The following is an 18,705-nucleotide window of genomic DNA, read 5'->3' on the forward strand; positions in this document are numbered from 1 at the left end:
AAAGGTCAAGATCAGGTTGCCTTCAACCATATCTATTACCGAAGCTAATGCAAACTTCTCGCCCTTCTAGGAAGATTTGTGTCTATCTCTAGATCTCTAATGTTTTTCCTACCAGCTTGATTGAATCCCAACAGGGCACTGAGCTTCCACGCCCTCCCAGGTGCACCACCCTCCAGGAGCCTCCACATGTTCAGCTATCAGGAAGCTCCCTGGACCATGTCCTCTTGGATTGTTAGGGAAGCTTCTTGATGTTAGCATTCCTTCCCCCATTGTATTGCATAGGTCTCCCTCTGGGGAGGGTGTAAGACCACAATCAGAAAGGTGAACAAAGATTAGAGTCCTGCCTTGGGGCAGGTGAAAGGAGGGAAGGAGAGACATTCCTGTTCCTGAATCCAGCCCCTGAGGTCTAACGAACTCAACATATGGGGATAGTTAATGGATGAAAAAATATAGTCAGATAGAAGGAATAAGACGTAGTATTTGATAGCACAGGAGGGTGACTACAGTCAACAATAATCTATTGTAGAATTAAACATAATTAAGAGTATAACTAGAATGCTTATAACACAAAAAAAGGATAAATGCTTGAGGTGATGGATACCATTTACCCCAATGTGATTATTACAGACTGTATGCCTGTATCAAACTATGCCATGTAACCCATAAATATATACACCTACTATGTACCCCTAAAGACTAAAGATAAGAAATCAAAAAAATAAAGACAGGATGGAGCTAAACCTGGGCTCTCTGGTATGTTCTACCTGTAGGTGGAGCTGGCCTCAGCTGTCTTCAGTCCCTTGCTAGATGTCATGGTCCTTGAGGTTAACACTCCCCCATACCATTTGGCACCTGTGGAGTCCCTTGGGATTAACTGGGTGAACAGCAATAAAAGTTAGTAGACTTTATGAATGACACTGCCAAGCGGTACTTGAATAGCTGTGCCAAACAGACAAACACAGAAAGAAAACACAAAACAACCCATGCACATCCTCAGGGTTTCATACTTTCTTGCACTCTATCTTCAATGATTTTTAGCTTTCTCTTTTTTTTTCTTTTTTTCTTTTTTTTTTTTTGAGACGGAGTCTCGCTCTGTCGCCTGGGCTGGAGTGCAGTGACCAGATCTCAGCTCACTGCAAGCTCCACCTCCCGGGTTTATGCCATTCTGCCTCAGCCTCCCGAGTAGCTGGGACTACAGGTGCCAGCCACCTCGCCCGGCCAGCTTTTTGTATTTTTTAGTAGAGATGGGGTTTCACCATGTTAGCCAGGATGGTCTCGAACTCCTGACCTCGTGATCCGCCCGTCTTGGCCTCCCAAAGTGCTGGGATTACAGGCTTGAGCCACCATGCCCGGCCTAGCTTTCTCTTTAGATACTTACTGACTGTTGGTCTCACCTAAGTTTAGCTATAGATGGAGTTTATTACTGCTTTGTGATCACTGGCAGCCTCCCTCATCTCTGGCTGGGCTTCTCCCTGAAGGACTGGGCCTCAGGAGCAGGTGGGTCTTTGGTCCCCTGGGCATGCCACACAGAGCAGGTTAACCTAGCTAGGCTATCCCTCCTCCCCAAGTTATCCAGGCAATCCCACTAGTTCTGTGCCTAGATGGACACACATGCTTGAAGTTTGGGGAGCCATGTGTGATCTGATATGGCAACTCTGAGAGGACAGTGAGGGTGAGGGCATGTGTTAGGTGGCCATTGTGGGGGCTGCTGGCCTCTGGGACCAGAGGGTAGTGAAGGGCAGAACGGTGGCACCGAGAGAGTGCCGGTGTTACTAAGGAAAAGGGTTGCTGTCCGACGCACACAGAAGCAGTACCATGGCAGCAGGTTTTTGAGAAAAGCAAACCTTTATTGCAAATCCACAAACAAGAAGACAGGAGTCCAGCTCAAATGTGTCTCCCCAGTATGGGGTTTGGGGCAGCTTTTAAGGATTAGGAAGGACAGGTTGGTAAGCACTGGAAGGGTGGATTTTGATTGGAAGGACTTCAAACAAATCTACTGATGGCAAGGCGGGGACAGGGGTGTTATCACCCAAGATTCATAGACAACAGACCCATTGCTTTCAGAAGTGTTTCAACACTTGGGTTCCGGCCATAGCCTGGTATTTTGGTTTCCTGGTGGTGGCAGGGTGGAGTCTGGTAGGTGAGACTTCAGCTCCAGGAGTTGGGTCAATGTTTTCTTTAATTTTCATTTTATTTATTTATTTATTTATCGAGACAGGGTCTGGCTTCGTTGCCCAGGCTGGAGTGCAGTGTGGCATAATCATAACTCACTGTAACCACGATCTCCTGGGCTCAAGCGATCCTCCCACCTCAGCATTCTGAGTAACTAGGATTACAGGTGCACCACCACACCCGGGTAATTTTTTATTTTTTGTAGAGACGGGGTCTGGCTATGTTGCCCAAGTGATCCTTCCACCTCAGCATCCCAGTGTGCTTGGATTACAGGCATGAGCCGCCGCGCTGGGCCTGACATTTTTCTTTTCTGCACATTCTCTAGCTGTGTAACTTGCAAGTCTTTAGCTCTGTGCCTGCAAAATAACTGGACATTCTGTTACCAGCAGAGGATGGCCAGATGAGACTGGTCCAGCAGTTAAACCTGCACCTTTGTGGAGGCCATTAAGAGTATCCCTATAGGCCGAGTCAGCTGCTGTAAGGCAGAGCATGGATTTCCCCTCTGGGACTAAATCCCATTCTTGGGCTCCAGAAGCCTTGTTCCTACCACTGTACGCCACCGCGTGGGGTGCTCTGGGAACCCGCCTACCTCCCTACTGTCCTGAGGGTGGACGGAGATGGTCTTAGCAGGTGTGGAAGATGAGGTAGGAGATGTCTTCAGTGGGGTCCAAGGCTCATCTGCACCCAGTTGTCAGCCAAGGGGCGGTGGAGGGGGCGTCAGAAAACGCAGGAGCGGCTCCCAGACCCAGGAGGGGACTCAGGGAAGCAGAGGCACTTTCCTCGGCCGCTCCGGGGCCTGCCCTCCCCTAGAGAAGACGTCCCCGGGGGAGAGCTGCCCAGGACCCCTTCCCATGGGACGTCCCGGCCCCGCCTCCCTCATCTGGGGACAGTCCCGGGGCTCAGAGCAGGAGTCGCGCGGGCGCGGCCAGTACGTGGCCTCCCGGAACACCTGCCCACAGCGCGACACCTGGATCGCTCCTGTCTTTCACAGAACATCCTGGGCGCCGGCACGGCCTCGAACGCCTTGATCCCGCAGGGCAGGGGGACGAAGCTCCTTCGCTCCCGCAGGAGCGTCGAATACCTGTGGATCCGGCCTCAGCTTCCCGAGCCTGAATCAATGCGTCTAATCACGTGGGCGCTCAGCCGCGACGGGACCACAGAAATGGACCAGCGGCCCGTTTAAGGAGCGACAGGGCCCAGCCCTCTCCTGGACTGTGGCGACGCCATCTCCCTGCGCCCCCAGCGCGGCCGCTTGGCTTTTGTTTGAGGGGACTCTGGGCCGCAGCCTCCTTCCCTGGGCCCTGGGTGCCGGGGGGACTACATTACCCAGAAGGTTTTGTCTCCCGCCGCAGAGACGCTGAGCCAATCCGCGCTGAGAAAAGGGTCGTTTCCGCTTTGAGACCACTAGGTCGGGGAGGTACTTCCTGTATCACTTCAGTGGCGGTCATTTTTGCAGCGCTTGGGTGCATCCAGCCCGTCAGAGCTCTGGGAGCGCTTTGTTTGGCGAGAGAGTCGGAAGGCGCGAGGGGAGGAGTCCTCCCGCTGAACAGTGGGGGGTCTAAGCGTCGGCAGCGGCGGGTTGACGGCTTTGCCCAGGTCCCCGCGTCCGTCGCTGTCGGGTCCCGGCCCCGCTCTGCCCAGACACCGATGGCTGCGGCTGCGCTGAGGGCCCCGACTCAGGTGAGCGCTGCGTCCACTGGACCTCAACCTCCTTCATCCTCACTCAAATTCTAAGGCCCAGTAAGAGGTGCCTTCTTGGGTCGCTAGGGTCGAGATCCTCATGTCCAGTACAGTGGGGGCTCGTGGGTGGGGTCCCTATTTCCAGAACTTGGGTGATGAGGCATGGAAGAAGGTGACAGGCAAAGGGACCGGCGTTTCTAAACTCTTGGAGATGGAGTGAAGAAGGTTCATACCTGGATTGCCAAGGTGACGAGTTTTCCCTCAATTCTTAGGGTGCTAGGAGCTGTGTGGAGAGTTGTGTACAGAAGCGGCGTATGGTCTGTTAGGTCTTTCTAAGTTTTCCAAAAACCTCATGGAGTAAGACTAGAACAGAATGGAATAACACAGAATCACAGGGAGATTGAGTTCTTGTGCAAGGACCCACAGTTGCTAAGAGTTAGCACTGAGGACTGGAAAGCTGAGGCTCAGAAATAATGCAGACATCCTCAGTCCATCTGGCTCTGGCCTGGTCAGGAATCCAGGGAAGCCTGAATCAGTAGAGCCCTGTATGGTCACCTGCCTTTCATTATCTTTGGCTTTCCACAGGTGACTGTGTCTCCAGAAACACATATGGACCTCACAAAGGTGAGTGGAGGGTGTCCCAGGCCCTCACTGGTCCTGGCCCCATCCTGGGGTTTTCTCATGTATCTTTTTTGCCACCATCCAGTACTTTGACCTAAGGACTCTTCACAAACCCCAAGCTTGACATCCCGATTCTAGACTGGTGGTAATTTGTAGACGTTCTTATTGCTGGCAGACAATGGAATGAGGTGTGAAAGGTTGTCCCGCCTAGGTACGATAATGTGTAAAGTTGGCAGTGAAGCTGAGCTGGTTCAGGGGAACCCAACTCTCCTTTCTTTCTCATGGGAACTCAGAGCAGCAGGGCAGGACGCAGGTCTGGAATGGCTCTGAGACATTGGGTGTTTTTTTCTGGAGGTGATGGGAACAATGGGAGGTTTAGAGAAGAGGAGGGAGGTTATATGACACTGGTCTCATCAGGTTCACTGTTAATGCAGCACAGAGAATACTCTGTGGGTGTGATGGAGGCAACCAGGGAGGAGGCTACTGCAGTGGCCAAGGTGGGTTTTGATAGTGGCTTCACCAATGTGGTGGCTGTGAAGGTTGAAGAAGTGGCTGGATTCTGGGTCATATTTTTAATTAGGCCTGCTTGCATTTTCGGATTTTGAGGGTAAGAGATAGTAGTCAAGCATTACTCCAGGCATTTTGAGTTTAGCATCTGGGAGGATGGAAGCTCCATCAAATAGCATGTAATAGGATTGATTTTGTTTTTATTTTTATTTTTTTTAGACAGAGTCTCACTTTGTCACTCAGAGCGAGCAGTGGCTCGATCTCAGCTCATTGCAACCTCCACCTCCCAGGTTCAAGCAATCCTCCTGCCTCAGCCTCCTGAGTAGTTGGGACTACAGACACATAGTACCATGACCTTTTTTTTCTTTTTTTTTTAGTAGAGACAGGGTTTCACCATGTTGACCAGGCTGGTCTCGAACTCCTGACCTCAGGTGATCCACTCGTCTTGGCCTCCCAAAGTGCTGGGATTACAGGCATGAGCCACCATGCCCAGCCAATTAATTTTCATTAAGGATAATAGGAGTTCTGTCTTTTTTTTTTTTTTTTTTTGAGACGGAGTCTTGCTGTCACCTGGGCTGGAGTGCAGTGGCCGGATCTCAGCTCGCTGCAAGCTCCGCCTCCCGGGTTTATGCCATTCTCCTGCCTCAGCCTCCCGAGTAGCTGGGACTACAGGCGCCCGCCACCTCGCCCGGCTAGTTTTTTGTATTTTTCAGTAGAGGCAGGGTTTCACCGTGTTAGCCAGGATGGTCTCGATCTCCTGACCTCGTGATCCGCCTGTCTCGGCCTCCCAAAGTGCTGGGATTACAGGCTTGAGCCACCGCGCCTGGCCGGAGTTCTGTCTTTAGCTATTATAGTCTGAGATGTTCCAAAGAGTGATATATGGAGACATCAAGTGAGTAGCTGTCCATGTACATCTGGAATTCTAGAAGTGGTTTAAGATGGAGAAATCCAAAAGGTGGTGGCCAGCGTTTGGCCCAGAGTAGCTGTGGGTCACAATTAGGAGTGGGTAATCCTGGTCATGAAGGTAATGCTATTAATAACCCAGGAAAGGGGTGGGCGTGGTGGCTCACACCTGTAATTTCAGCACTTTGGGAGGCCAAGGCAGGCGAATCACTTGAGGTCAGGAGTTCTAGACCAGCATGGCCAACATGGTGAAACTCTGTCTCCACTAAAAATACAAAAATTTGCCAGGCATGGTGGCGGGCACCTGTAATCCCAGCTACCACGGAGGCAGGAGAATTGCTTGAGCCTGGGAGGCAGAGGTTGCAGTGAGCCAAGATCACACCACTGCACTCTAGCCTGGGTGACAGAGTGAGACTCCATCTCAAAAAACAAACAAAACAGAAAAGGAAAGGTCAGGGCTATGACTGTGTCTCGTGCTTGGACACGTGGTAGAGGTGGTGAACATCACAAACGGTTGTGGAAGAAAAGTGGTCATGGGAAGATTGTAGGTAAGAGGATGATCTGGTATATTAGTCCGTTTTCACGCTGCTGATAAAGACAAGTCTCTAGGAAGTTCCAGACTTTCCCACATTTTCCTGTCTTCTTCTCAGCCCTCCAAACTGTTCCAACCTCTGCCTGTTACCCAGTTCCAAAATCGCTTCCACATTTTCAGTTATCTTTACAGCAGAGCCCCACTTTACTCATACGGATTTACTATATTAGTCCATTTTCACGCTGCTAATAAAGATGTGCCCGAGAGTAGGTAATTTGTAAGGAAAAAGAGGTTTAATGGATTCATGATTCCATGTGGCTGGGAAGGCCTCGCAATCATGGCAGAGGGCGCAAGGCTTGTCTTGCACGGCAGCAGACGAGAGAATTTGTTCAGGGGAACTCCCCCCTTATAAAACCATCAAATCTTGTGAGACTTATTTACTATCATGAGAGCAGTATGGGAAAGACCTGCCCCCATGATTTGATTACCTCCCACCAGGTCCCTCCCATGACGTGGGAATTGTGGGAGCTACAATTCAAGATGAGATTTGGGTGGGGACACAACCAAATCATATCATCTGGTAAGTGGTCAAGGCTTCCAAGGCATTGAGGACATAAGACAGACATGGAGACAAAGAAATAATTGGTAGAAGATGACACTGAGGCCAGGTACAGTGGACTGTGTCCCTGCAAAATTCATATGCTTAAACACTAATTCCAGTGTGATGGTATTTGGAGGTTGGGACTTTGGGAGATAATTAGGTCATGAGGGTGAAGCCCAATGAATGGGATTAGTGAGTGCTCTTAAACAAAGAGGCCAGAGAGCTACTAGCTAGTGCTCTTTCCACCAAGTGAGTATATAAGAAGTCAGCAGTCTACAACCTGGAAAAGAGCCCCCACCAGAACCTGACCATGCTGGCACTCTGATCTCAGGCTTCCCGCCTGCAGATCTCTGAGAAATTTCTGTTGTTGATAAGCCACCCAGTTTGTGGTATTAATGCTAGCAGCCCAAACTGACGAAAACACTAGGACTAGTGCTCATTCACCATGGTAAAAACCAGGAATTTGTTGTGACCCTTGATGTGTCTGGGGAAGGTGTCAGTCAAGCAGTTGAGTAAGTTTAGTAGTACAAGTGTTCATCTGTATGAGTCATTAGGTTGGAGGTAGAGAGCCACTGAGAGTCTGTGCCACTGAGGGCACTGATTTTGAAAGACGGTTAAGAGGTGAGAGGAAGTTTGTTGACTGAAGAGGGAACATCAAGTGCAGCACAAGTGGAGGACGGTCGTCAGTGTCTGACATCAGTGATTCTTGGTGGCTGAGGTTGAAGCAAGGAACAGAGTCAGGAAGATAGCCCTTCAGAGCAGGATGGGGGCTGTCTATGACAGGAACCATCAGAGGTCCGTGTAGCACTGAATGCTGTCTCAATTTGGTGGGCAGAAGGGTTGAGGTGACTATGGGAGTGAGACTGAGCGAGAATGGTTCAACGAATGATGTGCACATGGAGAGGGAGTGTGAACTGAAGGACCCAGGCCCCTGGCATTGAGGACTTAAGGGTGAAAGGTGAACCCACATTTGATTGTGTCTAGGAGGCACTATCTGAAAGATTCTTGGGGAACTGCCTGACAAGAAGGGATACACCCCTACATACTGGGCCCAAAGTTTCGATGTGGTGCATCCTGCCCACCTCCTGATCGGTACTGTAGAAGGATACAGTGATCACTGGACCATGAAGAGAGAGTGGGCATCTGTGTCACCAGGGTGTGTATTTCCTTAAGGTGGGGATGAATGAGTGGGTGGATGAACTTGATGTGGAGGCGTTGATTGTGGAGTGACCTGTCCCCATCATGACAGGGCTGTGTGACCTTTGAGGACATCGCCATTTACTTCTCACAGGAAGAGTGGGGACTTCTTGATGAGGCTCAGAGACGCCTGTACCTTGAAGTGATGCTGGAGAACTTTGCCCTTGTAGCCTCATTGGGTAAGGCCCTAACACCAACTCCAGTGTCTTGGTCTGTCTGTGCTCTTTTGCTGACTTCCCCACTCTCTTGGGATATGTGCTATGGGGGCCAGCACTGTGCACTGCCTGAGCAGCCCTAACACCTGCTGCCCAGTGGTCTGGGAAGTGGGTGTTCTTCAGTCAGCCAAATGGATCTCTCTTGCTTGCTCTCTTCTTGGCTGGGTGTCTGTGTTCAGATCCATGACACCTTGTGTCCCAAGTTCCCTGCACCCCCATCTGCTAGCTGACATTTTCTTGTGGCTACCTGTGTCATGATTGTAGTCATTGTCATGGTCTATACTTATGGGGACAGTGGGCTCTTCTTACTCACTCCTTCTAGTTTGTTTGTTTAATGATATTAACTTTCTTTCCCATGGGCTCTTGTGTGCTGAGTCGTTCTGCATCAGTGCTGATCACTCACACATTCTGTCTTTCTGGTAGGACTTGGCTTCATGAAGGTCCCACACAGCTAGACAACTGAGGGTGTGCGGAGAAACCTGGTTGCTTTATAGGGTGAACATGGTCTCAGAGAAGGCCTGGGCTTGTTGACTGGCAGCTGGTTGGGGGCATGATAGCCAGGCTGTTTTCAGGTCACATAAGGAGCCTGTCCTGTCTTCACCACTCTTTGGGTGCACATGCCACTGGCCAAACCTCATTTCTACATTTTCTTCCCTGTACTTGACACTTTTCTGTCTTAACTATTTTTATCTATGACTTCTAGCACCTGGCTACCTCCACCTTTCTGATCTTCATGCATCATCTGCTCCTCTGCACTACTCCCTCTGCAATGTTTTCCAACATTGACACAAACATAATGTCTCATGAAGTATGTATATATGATTACATGAAGATATGTGATCCTATGACTTGCTACTCAGTTTCAATTGTATTTTCCTGGGCTTGGGCACAGTCAACCTTCTGCACAGCATGCAGGTGTCACCAGCAGACAAGGTCCTCCTGAACACTATGTGGTGAGTTTTAGGAATTGGAAGGCTACTCAAGGATAACTTTTGAGGCTGTTGGTAGAGGAATGGTTTGAAGACAATGCCATTCCCTGTCCTCCATCCCATCCTCGTGTCCTTTATTTGGTGAAGCCTCCCTCATTCTGTGATCTTTAGAGATCCAGTATTGCAAAGCAACCCCTTCCTCAACCTGCCCTCAGCTCCATTATCCTCAAAACAAACCTGGTGAATCATTCCTTTGGTATGTGTGTAATGGAGCTTCCTACTCTCAGCATAGTCAATGTATATTTCATCAGCAGTTCTCTGCTTTCAGGTTGTGGCCATGGAACAGAGGATGAAGAGACACCTTCTGAGCAGAATGTTTCTGTAAGAGTGTCACAGTCAAAGGCAGGTTCATCCACACAGAAGACTCAATCCTGTGAGATGTGTGTCCCAGTCCTGAAAGATATTTTGCATCTGGCTGATCTCCCTGGGCAGAAACCATACTTGGTTGGAGAATGTACAAACCATCACCAGCACCAGAAGCATCACAGTGCAAAGAAATCCTTGAAGAGGGACATGGACAGAGCCTCATATGTGAAGCGCTGCCTATTCCGTATGTCATTGAAGCCCTTTCGCAAATGGGAGGTTGGAAAGGACCTCCCAGCCATGTTGGGCCTTCTGAGGTCCCTGGTCTTTCCTGGAGGCAAGAAACCCAACACAATTACTGAATGTGGGGAGGACGTTCGCAGTCAAAAAAGTCATTACAAGTCAGGTGAATGTGGGAAGGCTTCTAGGCACAAACACACTCCTGTTCATCATCCAAGAGTCTACACTGGAAAAAAGCTTTATGAGTGTAGCAAATGTGGGAAAGCCTTCCGTGGCAAGTACTCACTTGTTCAGCACCAGAGAGTCCATACTGGAGAAAGGCCTTGGGAGTGCAGTGAATGTGGAAAATTCTTTAGCCAAACCTCCCACCTGAATGACCATCGGAGAATCCACACCGGAGAAAGGCCTTATGAGTGCAGCGAATGTGGAAAATTATTTAGACAAAACTCCAGCCTTGTTGACCACCAGAAAATACACACTGGAGCAAGGCCTTATGAGTGCAGCCAGTGTGGGAAATCCTTTAGCCAAAAAGCCACCCTTGTTAAACACCAAAGAGTTCACACTGGAGAAAGGCCTTATAAGTGTGGTGAATGTGGGAATTCCTTTAGTCAAAGTGCCATTCTTAATCAACACCGAAGAATTCACACTGGAGCAAAGCCTTATGAGTGTGGCCAGTGTGGGAAATCCTTTAGTCAAAAAGCTACCCTCATTAAACACCAGAGAGTTCACACTGGAGAAAGGCCTTATAAGTGTGGTGAATGTGGGAAATCCTTTAGTCAAAGCTCCATCCTTATTCAACACCGGAGAATTCATACTGGAGCAAGGCCTTATGAGTGTGGCCAGTGTGGAAAGTCCTTTAGCCAAAAGTCAGGCCTCATTCAACACCAAGTGGTTCACACTGGAGAAAGGCCTTACGAGTGCGACAAATGTGGGAATTCCTTTAGCCAATGCTCCAGCCTCATACATCACCAAAAATGCCATAACACATAGAGGCCTCATGAATGCAGCAAATGTGGAAGCGTCTGCAACTCAAGATCTATCATCATGTAGCTCCTGAAAGTCCACACTTACTTAAGTAGAGCCTTAGACCTACAGGGAATGTGCTGCCTCTGTAGTACTGTAGCAGTAGAGGGCCTTTGTGAGGAAGCCATCTGCCTAAAGTTGAACCTCATTCTTCCTTGTTTCTCTGGTAGAAACCATCTACCCTCTGCCACCTTGTACAGTGGGCATTGGTCACGCTGATGTGCTAAGGCAAGGCAGACATTTGTGTGTTCTCTTAGTCTTTGGAGGAAATCTTGAGCAATCTAAGCCTTTAGAGAAAATTCATTCTTTTTTCTGACTGATCACAGCATACATGTGACCCAGTTTTGGTCAGGAGGGCCCAGCGTTGGTTCTGCTGGATGCTTATATGCAAGGATTCCCTTTATGTAAATTCTTGGTCTCACATGACACCTGGTCATTCTAGCCTCCAAGTCACCACCTGGTGAATGGCTGCCTCACATTGCTCCAGTTTGTGCACTAATAAAAGCCTTATATTTGAATCTACTTGTGGTCTTGGGGTTTTGTTTACTGTGTGGGGTGGCTGGGAAACAGACTTCAACTCTATATGAAGGAATGGACAGCTTTTGTGGGCCTCTGCAGAAAAAGTAAGATGACAGAGTAATTCTCATTCTGGTTTTGGTCCTACTTGCTTTGCTACCTAAAATCTCCTAGGAAACAATGCAAGGTTTTGGTTATTCTAATTTGTGGCCTGGATCCCTATTCTTTCTGTGAGACTAGAAGTAATCCTGAGGAGAGGCCAGCTGTTATGACAAGCACCTGTGCTTCAGGGAATAGGACAATTTTATTCCATTGTTTCCAGAGGATGTCATATGATGCCCATTGCTGTTGAGATTTTCATGGTGTTCTATAAGGAGACACGCCCTGATATCAAACATTCCATAGGCTGATGTCACTCAGAAGACAACGGGAGTCACGTGTGAACTGTAATTGGTACAGAAATACTGGGTATTTCTGTACTCTGTACTGTAGCAAACTAGTTGGAATGTGCCTCTTGTAAAAGTACATTTACAAATCTTTCCATGACTGTGGCTTTGAGCAGTCATAGGACCTAGAAATCTCTGAATGCCCAATAGCTTAGGTTATTGTCAGCAAAAATAAAGGTTTTGTTTGTTTGTTTTTGTTTTAATTGTTGGCTTTCTAGGTTGTTCACCTCAAGTTCATTGCTGTAGAGGTAGAAAAAGGAGGATAAAGATAATAGAAGTCCTATAGGCCAGGGATGTATTGATAGCTCTTGTGATTTCCACCAGTGTTGCTGTTGTCTCAAATTGCCACAGCCTTCATTGCTTGCCAACATTTCCTGCACGGAGGGACGCATGGTTGCCCTTCCCCAGGCCTGAAGAGAGAGTGCAGTCAACATGAGATTGCAAGGCATTCTGGTTTTTGAAAGGTGGGAGATCAGATACTTTACTTTGAAACATGTTTTACAAACTTTCTTGATGTATAAGTGACGTGCCATAGTTTACATCCATTTATGGTGTATAATTTGAAGAGTCTGTCATATAAGCCTGTGAAACCATCATAATCATGATCATGAACATATTCATGATTCACCTTTTGTTGTTTTACAATCTCTGCGTGCACTTTCCAGGCCTTCAGGAGTCCCGTCATTTACTTTCCCTACAGGAGAACAGTTTGTGTTTTCTAGAATTTTGTGTGAATTGAATCATAAAAGACTCCATGTTTCCTGATCATGCACAATTTTTTTTTTTTTTTTTTTTTTTTTGAGATGGAGTCTCCCTCTATCACCAGGCTGGAGTGCAGTGGCGTGCTCTTGGCTCACTCCAACCTCTGCCTCCTGGGTTCCAGCGATTCTCCTGCCTCAGCCTCCTGAGAAGCTGGGACTACAGGCATGTGCCACCATGCCCAACTAATTTTTGTATTTTTAGTAGAAATGTGGTTTCACTATGTTGGCCTGGATGGTCTCGATCTCTTGACCTTGTGATCCACCAACCTCGGCCTCCCAAAGTGCTGGGATTACAGGCATGAGCCACTGCGCCAGCCGATGCACAATTATTTTTAAGATTTACCAGTATTGCTTATGTGAATAGTTCATTTTTGTTACTGAGAAATATTCTGTGGATATGTCACAACTTGGATAAACAGTTGGATGCTTTCCAGTTTGGGCTGTTGCAAATAATGCTACTATGAACATAGGCATATAATTCTTAATATGCAGAAGTGCTTTATTTCTCCTGTGTCAGCAGTACAGTGTATGTGAATGCTTCACTTTTTTAAAGACACAACCAGACTATAACCTGACTGTACCATCTGCATTCCCATCAACAGTATGTGAAGCTTCCCATTTCTCTACATTCTTGCCATACGTGGTATGGTTAGTCTTTTTAATTTTAGTTGTTTTAATAGCTGTATAATAGCATCTCTCTGTGATTTTTATTGCATTTTTCTGGTATTTTATGGTATTGAACATTTGAACATCTTGTGTCAACTTGCCACCTGTATATCCTCTTTGGAAGAATGTTTATTAATGTCTTTTGCTTACTTTTAAATGGATGTTGGTGATATTTTCTTTTTCATTAATAAATAGACATGTATAACAAAGATATGTTGGAACTTTACTCGGTCTTCAGTAATGTGATACACTTTGCTAAATAAGAAAATTGTTTTCAAATACTGGGAAAATATTTTCTCAATTTTTTGGTCTATTATATTCACAGTGTAACAACCTCAGCCGGGCGCAGTGGCTTACGCCTGTAATCCCAGCACTTTGGGAGGCTGAGGCAGGTGGATCATCTGAGGTTGGGAGTTCGAGACTAGCCTGACCAACATGGATAAACCCCGTCTCTACTAAAATTACAAAATTAGCCGGGTGTGGTGGTGCATGCCTGTAATCCCAGCTACTAGGGAGGCTGAGGCAGGAGAATCACTTGAACCTGCGAGGCGGAGGTTGCAGTGAGCTGAGATTGTGCCATTGCACTGCAGCCTGGGTGACAGAGCGAGACTCCATCTCAGAAAAAAAAAAAAAAACTCAGACACTATATACCTGAAACACTACCTTCATTTACAAATTCTCCATCACTTTCTTAGGTCTAACCATTCAATGAAACAAATAAGCCCTGGCTTTTAATATTTGCCAATTTCCCTGGTAAAATTCTCCCACCATGGCCAATTACAAGTTGTCAAAATAATGTCATTGAATATGAATTGAGAAGGGGTAGTGTCACACCATTGTATTCTATTTTCACCATGCCGATACAGTAGCCGCAGATAACCTCAAGAACATGTATGTAGGAACATACAGCCTGTGGTGTGGCAAGACTGATGCCATCTTGAAGTGAAGCTGTCATGGTCACCTACATTCTGAAGCAGTAGCATAGGTATCATCAAAATGCTTCTCTCCCCAGTGGTCATGAGTCTTGGCAACAAAGTCTGAAGATGTCAGCAGCTGCACGTTTTACCCTAAAAACTCCAGGCCGGGCGTGTTGGCTCACGCCTGTAATCCCAACACTGGGAGGCCAATGTGGGTGGATCATGAGATCAGGAGATGGAGACCATCCTGGCCTCCATCTCTACTAAATGGTGAAACCCCATCTCTACTAAAAGTACAAAAATTAGCCAGTTGTGGTGGCCTACGGGTGCCTGTGATTCCAGCTACTCGGGAGGCTGAGTCAGGAGAATCACTTGAACCCAGGAGGTGGAGGTTGCCGTGAGCCAAGATCGTGCCATTGCACTCCAGCCTGGCAACAGACAACGGAGTGAGACTCTGTCTCAAAACAAAACAAACAAACAAAAAACCTCCAGCCTTGTTGACCACTATAAAAAGAGTCCTAAAAAGGATGTAAAGGATACTGCTTTCTGGAGGGCAGATACAGGGATCTATTGTCTCATAGCTGCACAAGACATCACTTCTGTTCATGATTCCCTATGAAATGTTTCTGAAAACAATTTCGTGGCCTCTTTCTCCTTCTTTGGCCTTTCACCTTCGTTGGCCTTTGGGATAGATTTTCATACACCTGCTCACTATAGAACAATGTATATATAAGAGTAAAACAGTAAAATGATTAGGAAGTGACAACTTTTGAGTATTTGTTACTTGTGTTTTTAAAAGTGGCTTAAGTGAAATCTAGTTGTCTTAAATTCTGCATATTTGCCGGGCGCGGTGGCTCAAGCCTGTAATCCCAGCACTTTGGGAGGCCGAGACGGGTGGATCACGAGGTCAGGAGATCGAGACCATCCTGGCTAACACTGTGAAACCCCGTCTCTACTAAAAATACAAAAAACTAGCCGGGCGAGGTGGCGGGCGCCTGTAGTCCCAGCTACTCGGGAGGCTGAGGCAGGAGAATGGCGTAAACCCGGGAAGCGGAGCTTGCAGTGAGCTGAGATCCGGCCACTGCACTCCAGCCTGGGCGATAGAGCGAGACTCCGTCTCAAAAAAAAAAAAAAAAAAAAAAATTCTGCATATTTAAAGTACACAGTTCCTATGTTAATACGTACTTAAACCCCTGAAACTATAAGTTTCCACCTGCCCTTTTTAGTCCATCCCTCTTAACAAGTAATGGGTACAAAAACATATTTTTCCTCTTCTAATGGATATTTTCAAGTATATACACAAATGGAAAAGACTATGTTCAGAAGCACTATGAAATCTTCCTAAATCATCCATATTACTTATCATTTAGTAGATGTTCTTGTTTCAACTCTTTTTCACACATAATTATTTTACTTACAATTCCCACATCTTGTCATTCAATGCTGCATCTCTTCAGAATGCATTTCCAAGCATAAGAGCTCTTTCATAATTCCTATAACTTTATCAATCATTATTTAAGTCACCATAAAATATATCAGTGCTCAGTTGCCTCAAATTGTCTCCAAAATTGATTTTTAAGACAAATGCATTGCAATCAGATCCAAAATGAATCTATATGGCTATTAATAGTTTCGTCTGGTGAGTCTATAATAATATATCGCTACCACTTTTTATTATTATTCTTGAAGTTGATGAGACATTTGTCCAGAATTTGCCACATTCTGGAATGGTGTGTGTTTTTGTTTTGTGTCTCTCTGATGTCATTTAACATGCTGACCCTTTCTCCGTATTCCTGTGCACTAGATATTAAGGAAATGGGTAATTGAACTCTGGTCCTGCAGATAGGTGTGCAATAGTAACACACTTATGCAGTGTGTGATTGTGTTGTGTGTATGTGTGTGTCTAGTCATAGGGTGACATTCACAGACATCTGGAGGCTTAGAGATTATTGAAAAAGGAAAAAAGGAAGAAGCACTTTGTTTTTGCTTCCTTTAAGACACCTGAGAAGGTTTCTCAACTGATTTGAAATGTGAAACAATGCCAAAACAATTACCATAGATCCAGTAATAGTGCTTCTTGGTTTTACTCAAATGAGTTAAACATTTATGTCCACACAAAATCTTGTACATGAATATTTATAGCACCTTTGTTCATAATTGGCAAAATTTGGTAGCAACCAAAATGTCCTTCAGTAAGTGAATAGATAAGTGTGGTACATCTAGAAAATGGTATATTTATCCACATTAAAATAAATAATAAAAGATGTGGAAGAACCTTAAATACATATTTCTAAGTGAAGCGATCTGATATGGTTTGGCTGTGTCCCCACTCAAATCTCATCTTGAATTGTAACTCCCACATGTCACGGGAGGAACCCAGTGGGAGGTAATTGAATTATAGGGGTGGGTTTTTCCCCCGCTGTTCTCATGACAGTAAATTAGTCTCACGAGATCTGATGGCCTTAAAAACAGGAGTTTACCTGCACAAGCTTTGCCTGCTGCCATCTACCTAGGATATGACTTGCTCCTCCTTGCCTTCTTCATTAATTGTGAGGCTTCCCCAGCCACGTGGAACTGTGAGTTCTCCATTAAACCTCTTTCCTTTGTAAATTGCCCAGTCTTGGGTATGTCTTTTTCAGCAGCACAAAAATGGACTATCAAAGGATCCAAACTAAAAGGACTACATACTGTGATTTGAACTACATGACATTCCAGAAAAAGCAAAACTATGGAGACAGTAAAAAGTGAGTGGTTGCCAGGGGCTTGGGCTAAGGGAGGAAGGGATGAACAGGTGGAGCACGGAGGACTTTTAGGGCAGTGAAACTACTCTGTGATACTACCATGGTGTGTACAAGTCACTATACACTTGTTAAAACTAGTGTCCAGCTAGTAATGTAAACTATAGATTTGGGATGATAATGATATGCCAATGTACCATAAATTGTAACAAATATACTATTCTAGTGGGGAATGTTTATAGTGGAGAGGCTGTACATGCGTGGGGGCAAGGGATATGTGGAAGCTCTGTAATTTTTTGCTCAATTTTCCTATGAACCAAAACTGCTCTAAAAAATTATCTATTAAAACTTTACCAGCCTGAGCAACATGGTGAGACCCTGTCCCTACAAAAAATCAAAAAATTATCGGGGCATAGTGGTACAGGTGCACACCTGTGTTTACAGCTACTCTGGAGGCTGACGTGGGAGAATTGCTTGAGCCCAGGAATTCAAAGCTACAGTGAGCTCAGATTGTGCCACTGCACTCCAGCCTGGATGACAGAGTGAGACTCTGTCTCAAAAAAAAATTAAAATTAACTAATTTGTAAGTCAGTTTAAAATATTTATTTAGCAATGTTTGTGCTGTGTATGTATTTGTATAACTCAAGGGAGATTCATTTTAACAAATTGAATTTGGTAAGCCAGTTATTTCCATGAGCAGCCTAGTTAATTTATCTACTTAAACAACAAAAACAAGTAGATACACAGATTTTCTGGCACTTTTCAAGCTTAATATTTCCCTATTTTGACTATTAGCCTAAGAAATTGCCATAAGAGCTGTGTGTACCTGTAGCCCCAGCTACTTGGGAGGCTGAGGCGGGAGGATCACTTGAGACCAGGAGTTTTAAACCAGCCTGGGCAACATATCAAGAACCCTGTCTGTGGAAAAAAAAAAAAATCTTTTAAAAATTAGCTGGGAAAAAAATCTTCTTAAAATTAGCTGGGCACAGTAGTGAGTGTCTGCAATCCCATACACTCAGGAGGCTATACAGAAATGTCACTGGAGCCCCAGAGTTTGAGGCTGCAGTAATCTATGATCCTGCCACTGCGCTCCAGCCTGGGCAACAGAGCAAGACTCTTCCTCAAAAAAAAAAAAATTACCATTAGACACTCAAATATGCAGACAAAATGAGTCCTTTGTGGAGTCACTCAGAAGAGCTCCCCACTTACCTTTCTATATGAAATCATGCTGGAGCCAGACCTTCTCCCTTTCTTTTCAGACAGGACTTCAATTCAGCAACTGAAAAGCTATCTGCTCTACATGTCTTCAGGGTAAACTTTTCCAGAGTCAAGCCAAATGTACTCATAGACTTATGTATGAGTGCACTAAAAAAAGCAAAGTAAATCTATGTGCAGTTCAATTAATTATGTTCAATATTCTTTTTTTTTTTCCCCCTGAGATGGAGACTCGCTCTGTCACCAGGCTGGAGTGCAGTGGCGTGATCTCGGCTCACTGCAACCTCCACCTCCCAAGTTCAAGCAATTCGCCTGCCTCAGTCTCCCAAGTAGCTGGGACTACAGGCGTGTGCCACCACACCCAGCTAATTTTTGTATTTTTAGTAGAGATGGGGCTTCACCATGTTGGCCAGGCTGGTCTTGATCTCTTGACCTCGTGATCAGCCTGCCTCGGCCTTCCAAA

General features: G+C 46.1%; 1 protein-coding gene across 6 annotated transcripts; it reads left to right on the plus strand.

Annotated features, from left to right (window-relative positions):
• Positions 1–3,356: 3,356 nt before the first annotated feature.
• Positions 3,357–13,581, plus strand: ZIK1 (zinc finger protein interacting with K protein 1). Of its 6 annotated transcripts, none has more exons than XM_023184266.2 (4): positions 3,357–3,852; positions 4,438–4,476; positions 8,266–8,392; positions 9,686–13,581. In XM_023184266.2, the coding sequence occupies exons 1-4, from the start codon at positions 3,820–3,822 to the stop codon at positions 10,948–10,950; spliced, it is 1,464 nt and encodes a 487-aa protein (XP_023040034.1). In that variant the 5' UTR covers positions 3,357–3,819; the 3' UTR covers positions 10,951–13,581. The 6 variants fall into 6 exon arrangements, with proteins under 6 accessions (XP_023040034.1, XP_023040036.1, XP_023040035.1 ...); XM_023184268.2 differs by having other exon boundaries at positions 8,308–8,392; XM_023184269.3 differs by having other exon boundaries at positions 3,360–3,852; positions 8,001–8,392.
• Positions 13,582–18,705: the final 5,124 nt, after the last annotated feature.

Source organism: Piliocolobus tephrosceles, chromosome 21 (genome assembly GCF_002776525.5).
Source record: "Piliocolobus tephrosceles isolate RC106 chromosome 21, ASM277652v3, whole genome shotgun sequence".
NCBI lineage: Eukaryota > Metazoa > Chordata > Mammalia > Primates > Cercopithecidae > Piliocolobus > Piliocolobus tephrosceles.

Coding starts and splice junctions, on each gene's coding strand:
- ZIK1 (XM_023184266.2), top strand. CDS start 3,820: ATGGCTGCGGCTGCGCTGAGGGCCCCGACTCAG. Junction 4,477..8,265: donor CACATATGGACCTCACAAAG/GTGAGTGGAGGG, acceptor CCATCATGACAG/GGCTGTGTGACCTTTGAGGA. Junction 8,393..9,685: donor TGCCCTTGTAGCCTCATTGG/GTAAGGCCCTAA, acceptor CTCTGCTTTCAG/GTTGTGGCCATGGAACAGAG.